Source organism: Spinacia oleracea, chromosome 3 (assembly GCF_020520425.1).
Source record: "Spinacia oleracea cultivar Varoflay chromosome 3, BTI_SOV_V1, whole genome shotgun sequence".
In the NCBI taxonomy this organism is placed as follows: Eukaryota; Viridiplantae; Streptophyta; class Magnoliopsida; order Caryophyllales; family Amaranthaceae; genus Spinacia; species Spinacia oleracea.
In genome coordinates this window covers 2,578,245-2,585,351 of record NC_079489.1, presented here as the reverse complement: position 1 = coordinate 2,585,351, position 7,107 = coordinate 2,578,245, and the positions used below count along the sequence as shown (strand labels likewise).

Genomic DNA, 7,107 nt, shown 5'->3' with positions numbered 1-7,107 from the left:
AAGGTCATTATGAACTTAAAATCAATCGTACCGGGCGGCACAATCATTTTTTTTTAGAAAACATGCCAACAAAAATCTGAAAATAACTTTATCATTTCCACTCTTAAAAAACAGAAAACAAAGCGATAATGAACATACCTATGTTATTTGTTTTTTTTAATACTTCAGGTGTATTTGGCGGTAATATTTAAGGTAGAGGGAAACATTTTGTCCTATTCAAGACGCTTTTTGTAAAATTTGTAAGTGTTTGCAAGGTAGAGATTTAGGTAGCAGTTAGCGGTAGAGGTAGCGGTTTAGTATCTTTTCTCAAACGTTAAAAACAGTAACGTTCAAAGGTAACATTGGATAAAATTATATAAACTTTATCGTATTACACGAGATCAGCCTCTACTTTTACCGACTACTGCATTAATTACCACTATGTTAACAACCAACCGTTATTCGTTACTATTCAATACTACCCGCTAAATTTTACGAATACGACCTCACAACTTTTATCATGGCCTACTAATTAATAAAAATAAAACAAAAAAAATGGGTAAATAGTTCTCATGTGACCCCCACACGCCCCCTTCAACCGTCTATATATACTCAATTCATTCTTACCACCACTTCTCGTATCTCTCTCACTACCGTCACACCATTTCACCCAAAAAAAAAAGAAATGGAAAACTTAACCCTCACCGGATTACTCAAAGAAGTCGCCGGAAAATTCCCCAACCGGAGAGCAATTTCCGTCTCCGGTAAGTTTGATGTAACTCATTCTCACTTACACCAATTAGTCGAACATGCCGCCTCCCGCCTCCTCGCCGCCGGTGTTCATCCCGGCGATGTTGTTGCCCTCACCTTCCCAAACACCTTTGAGGTATACCTCGTTTGATTTCTCTGAATTTTTATTGGTAGAATTTAGTTGTCCTAATTCTCTATTTAATTAATTGTTTTACCTTTATTATTAAGTCATGTTTTATGCGTTTAATCGTATTTTTTGGTAAAGAAGTTGAGAATATTGATTCTACTCCATATAAAAGGGAAAATTCTCTACGCAGTAACTATGGGTCCGTTTGTTCTTTTTTGTTTCCATTTTTCTATTTTTTGTTGTTGATTGTTAAATTTTAATGCCTGATTAGTGATTACTGTAGGTATGACTAATTTTAATTTGCAAATTAACTTAGATTCTCTTGTTGCAACATTCGTATGGGCAACCAATTGTTTGTTGGTTCAGTGCCTGTACCAATTGTTTGTTGGTTCAGTGGTGATTGGGGTGGAACTTGGTGGGGAGAACCCGTGTTCGATACCCGCAACAAATTTGGGGGGACTGAAACCTATCCAACAAAAAACTCGCCCCGAATACGAATTGGCCTTAAGAGTGAACCAGGTGCTAACAATAAAAAACATTTGTATGGGCACGAACCGCACGAGGATTAAAAAAAACAAAGGAAATAGTGGGTTTTGGACCATTTGGTCTCCACCTGAGGGGCAAAGTTTGATTTTAATTGTGAAAAGTTATCAAATAGTAATTTACTATTTTTGATGCAAATGAGCCACGAGGGGCAGTTTAAATTACAAACGGGGAGGGGAGATTTGAACGTGCGAGCTGCCATATACATGCGCTCATCTTGTCCAATAGGCCAAGATATCTTTGATAAGTAACTTTACAAGTATTACAAGTGAAGTAAATTGATGTGTTTGCAACTCATACTAAATTTTTTTACGGTACATACAGAAGTATAACCTCCAAATCATAAAACCAAATAATTAAAAAGGGTCCAATCGTTCCCTACGCATTAATTAATGCTCGTTTGTTATTGCCGGCAGTTTTCAGTTTTGTGGTTTTGAAATTCATATGATTTATATTGAATCGTGAACCAAATCATACCTATAGTAATCATGTGATTTAAAATTGACAACAAAAAACTGGAAACTACTTTGTATTATTTTTATATTTTGGTTTTTAGCTTTGTAAGAAACATAAAACGAAAGACAATAAACAATGCCGAACGAGCCATAAGGTTTGAAAGTCATATAATTTAGTTTAAACAATAAACTAAAAAGTAGTCATCTGATAATTTTGGAAACTGGCAGTAAAAAAATTGGAAACTACTCGATGTGATTTTCACATTTTGATTTTTAGTTTTATGAAGCACAAAAAAGTCGGTAATAAAAACGATACCGAATGGCCCTAAAAAAGTGTCCAAATAATATAGATGAGTGTGATATTTTGGGCACTAATTTCTAAATTAATATTGTTATTAAAACTTGAAATTAATTTAAAGTAACATTGATATTTTGGGAGTGATTTTCTTAAGGTCACACACTCACAATAGAACCACTGAACCAATGAGGTCTTTGTCCGGTACTCCGGTCACTCCGGTGGTTAAGATTGAGTGTCATAGTACGGGTGCACTTAATATTTTTATTTTAAGAGAAAAAGTACACGAAAATTAGGCCCAGTTACACTTAATGTCAAGTGTACATTTCTGTTCATTTCATAAATTTGCTGTCGGAAGTCCATACTTGTATAAGATTTTTATCAAAACTTTTACCTGTGATTAATTTAGTAAATTATGTCACTATAATCATCATACAGAGTATCAATTAGGGAAGTTTTATTTACAATTCCTTAATCATAATTTGAATGTTTTCTTAACTAATGAAAGTTAATTGATGGTGTACAGTTTGTGATTATGTTCTTGGCGGTGATCCGAGTTCGAGCCACCGCAGCACCACTAAACGCAGCCTACACGGCAGATGAATTCGAGTTCTACCTCTCTGACTCAGAATCCAAACTCCTCATCACTTGTGCAGAAGGAAATAAAGCGGCCGAAGCCGCCGCTTCTAAGATCAACCTCCCCCTCGCCACCGCATCTTTCACCTCCGCTGACTCAGAAATCACACTCTCCTCAGCTCAGCCCGAGTCAGACTCAGTCTACTCGCTGGCCACACTCGTTAACGAGCCTTCTGACGTGTCACTCTTCCTCCACACCTCCGGGACAACCAGCCGCCCCAAGGGTGTCCCACTGAGTCAACTCAACCTGTTCTCCACTGTCAGGAACATCAAATCGGTATACAAATTAACCGAGTCTGACTCGACGGTGATTGTCCTCCCCTTGTTTCATGTCCACGGGTTGATGGCGGCGTTACTGAGTTCACTCGGTGCTGGCGCGGCGGTGACTCTCCCTTCAGCAGGGAGATTCTCGGCGTCGACGTTTTGGTCTGACATGAAGAAATACAATGCCACGTGGTACACTGCAGTCCCCACCATTCACCAGATCATCCTAGACCGCCACGTAAGCAAACCCGAAACAGAATACCCGAAACTCCGGTTTATTCGGAGCTGCAGCGCGTCGTTAGCCCCGACTATCTTGAACCGGCTTGAGGATTCATTCGGTGCACCCGTTTTGGAAGCGTATGCGATGACGGAGGCGACCCATTTAATGTGTTCTAACCCGTTGCCTGAGGATGGGCCGCATAAAGTGAGCTCAGTTGGGCGACCCGTGGGTCAGGAGATGGCGATTTTGGATGAAAATGGTCAAGTTCAGGGACCGAGGTCTAAAGGAGAGATTTGTATTAGGGGCCCGAATGTCACAAAAGGGTACAAGAATAACCCGGAGGCAAACAAGTCGGCTTTTCAATTCGGGTGGTTCCATACGGGTGATGTCGGGTTTTTTGATGAAGACGGGTATTTGCATTTGGTGGGTCGGATTAAGGAGCTCATTAACCGTGGAGGTATACATCATTTATCCCCTATTTGGCTATTTTAAGGCATTTATTTATGCTGATGTTTATTTATGGCAATTGTTTAAGTTTATGTTGATTAACAAATTCGTTATGAACTCACTTTGAAGTTTAGCAATATGAGAAATGTCTTGGTAAATGGTAAGGGCATTGCTTGTTAGTTTTAAATTACTAAGTTTGTCGAACATGCCATTAATAATTTTAATGCTAATTTGCTTAGACATCATAGACTCCTTTGTCAAAGTTGCTCAAAAGTTTCTAGTAGTGTGATCATAATATAATGTCTTGTTGCAATTATAGGAATTACGTTACGGTCCTATGTTTTTATGTGCTATGTGCAAGCACATTAAGCAATCACGGCTGCCGTGGCTCGTAGTGTTATAGTTACGATAGAAGTTTAACTTAGGAAAATCCAAAAAGGTTTTTTCGGATGGATTGGTAAAATGACCATTAAGGACATTGAAATGGGTTCCAACTTCTGCTTGCTCATGATGAGTCATTGAGTCACAATTTATGTGGCCGTTTATTGTCTTTATCACAAGTCACTACATTTATGTTACACCCTTCGTCCGTAGGGTCTATGGGTCTATTTTGCAGGGAGTCATATCTAAAAGTCTTGAGTTTGATTATCATAATTAACATTTTTTGTTTAAAATTTTACTATACAAATGTTGTACAGTAAATCTTGTCGTGGTCAATCTTGTAGGGGCGGAGGGAGTGCTAAGTCGAATCACTTAAAACTTGCCTTTAGAAAGTCACCATGATTAAGTAGTTTTGATTATCATAATTTCATTTACTCTTTAAGGTTTTACTATTCCAATGTCGTAAATCTTGTCGGGGTCAATCTTCCAGGGGCAGAAGGAGTATTTTAAGTTAATCACCTAAAACTTGCCTATAGAAAGTCACCATATTTTATTAGTCTCAAGTTGAATTGTTGATCAACTACTTTTCATGGTTGGTAAACTGAGTTTTCTTAATCCTAGTTTTCTTTCTTGGTCAGCAACTGAACCTCGTCGACAATCACCATCCTTTTTGTTATTCAATAGCTCTACTTTTTATCTTTACCTCTTTGCTTTGTTAATTATGCTCCACTTGTATCCCCGTGTTTGTGATTGTATATTTACAAGTTGGGGTTATAAAGTAAAAAATGTCTAATATATGGAGTTGTTTTCTACCACCAAATATTTTTCAGGGGAAAAGATATCACCAATTGAAGTGGATTCAGTGCTTTTGTCGCATCCTGACCTTGCGCAAGCTGTTGCTTTCGGGGTCCCTGATGACAAGTACGGTGAAGAGGTAAAATCTAATTTCTATTCCTTCTTGTGTTAGGCTTTAGGCTCCGTTTGGTTTGGTGTAAAATGTTTACAGTGAAAAATGATTTTTCATGGAAAGCACAATTTCAAACTAGTTTTCCTTTTTCGAAACGAGAAAAATCATTTTCCATGAAACGTTTTGCACCCTACCAAACGATGCCTTAAACTTTAAAATAATAAGTTGTTAGTCTACGTCCTTCATGATTAATGACGGGATTTGGTATCATCAAAGCAATGTCTCGTATCATCATGCCATACATATGACTTGTAGATTTGGTAAGATCATTTACGTGGATGCTATGAACATAACTTTTGTATCATCATGCCATACATATGACTTGTAGATTTGGTAAGATCATTTACGTGGATGCTATGAACATAACTTTTGTATACCAAAAGACAAATATAGGTGGAATTGAGTCATGTTATGCCTAATGATGTGGTTGAAAGGTAAAGCGTAGAAGCTGGTATTGTGTGTGAGGATTTCCATGATCATGTTTGGTTAGGTTGACTTTCCGGAACTGATGTTGCCTAAACAACGCCTTTTTATCACCAATAATTTGTTTTAAATGACGTTTTCTGTAAGGAACTTGAATCTTTTATAAAATGTTCCGTATGATGCTTTTTAGGCCCGAAACAGTGGGGTTGGGCACAATATTGGCCCGGACGGGCTGATTTTATGTCCCGACCCGGCCCGACTTTTGATCAGGTCTACATTGTTCTGACATTTTAAGGACGGGGTAATTTGGTTACTGATTCATTCATTTCTGCTATTTTGAACAGATAAACTGTGCAGTCATTCCAAGAGAAGGAGTCGAGGTTGACGAGGAAGCGGTAACAAGATTCTGCAAGAAAATGCTAGCATCATTCAAGGTACCGAAGAAGGTATTCATCACCGACTTTTTACCAAAAACTGCAAGCGGGAAAATACAAAGAAGAATCGTGGCGGAACACTTCCTAGCTCAGATCTCGACTGCTAAAGTTCCCAAGTTCGGGGCTTAAGAAAGAAAGAAGATGAACCAAACGCCGCCTTGTCCGGGCACTATATAGCCATATAGGTAGTTCTGGTTTTTTAGCATAACAGAACTGTCCTTTGGTTTGATCATTCTGGGTATGTAACTTCGGTTTATCTCTGAAAATGTAATACAGTATGTTCTTTCCACCCTTATCATTGTATAGTCTATGGAAAATGGGGTGACAAACATATCAGAAATACAACAGAGTTATTGTAGCATATTGATCCTTCATGAAGAAATATGTATCGATTAATCAGAAACATGGTTGATTTATACGTAGTAGAATAGAATTATACTGTATGAATGTATGTCGATGTCGGAGATTAACTTAGGTATGTATGCCATATATGTAATGTAAGGTTTTGGATCCTCTAGAGTTCTAAAATAACTCTACAAGGTATTATTTCTCCATAATTCAATGGTTCATATATTATTTTTACATAATTCCCCCTATTATTTCTCATCAATATGAGTTATTGATTTTAAAATGTATGGTTTAGATACAACTCTACCTTGTATGGCAGAAAGCAAATCTTTATTGCAATATTTGGAACTTTAAAATGTATGGTAGAAATGTATGGCAGAAAGCAAATCTTTATTGCAATATTTGGAAAGAATTTGTGGCTTTTCTTTGCTCGAAACTTGGTTCCTTAAGATTAATTTCGAAACTGTATTTTGAAACTTTGAGTGGTTACTTAAGATTAAGAGGTATAACAAAACTTTAGTACGAGAACTTTCGTACTAAAAGGTTAATAAATTTACTAGATTAGGGACTGTGACAATTTTTACCGGACACGAAATAGGTTAATTTAATTAATTTTACTAGATTAGGTTAATTTAATTAATTTTACTAGATTAGGGAGTGTGACAACTTTTATTGGACTAGGGACAATGAATTGTGTGGTTTAGTTGGGAGATCACACATGAAGTGGAGAGCATTCGACCTTTCTACATCAAAATGTTGGTTGTTGAAAGTTGGAAGGGAGATAAAGATATGCAAAACAATATAAAGAGTGTTGTTTTGGCCACACAAAATTTTGGTG

General features: G+C 37.3%; 1 protein-coding gene across 1 annotated transcript; it reads left to right on the top strand.

The window, feature by feature from the left end:
• Window positions 1–616: 616 nt before the first annotated feature.
• Window positions 617–6,508, top strand: LOC110784175 (probable CoA ligase CCL9). Its single transcript, XM_021988610.2, has 4 exons — window positions 617–865; window positions 2,676–3,726; window positions 4,928–5,031; window positions 5,832–6,508. Exons 1-4 carry the CDS (start codon window positions 665–667, stop codon window positions 6,048–6,050), a joined length of 1,575 nt encoding a protein of 524 aa, XP_021844302.1. The 5' UTR covers window positions 617–664; the 3' UTR covers window positions 6,051–6,508.
• The last annotated feature ends 599 nt before the right edge of the window (window positions 6,509–7,107 follow it).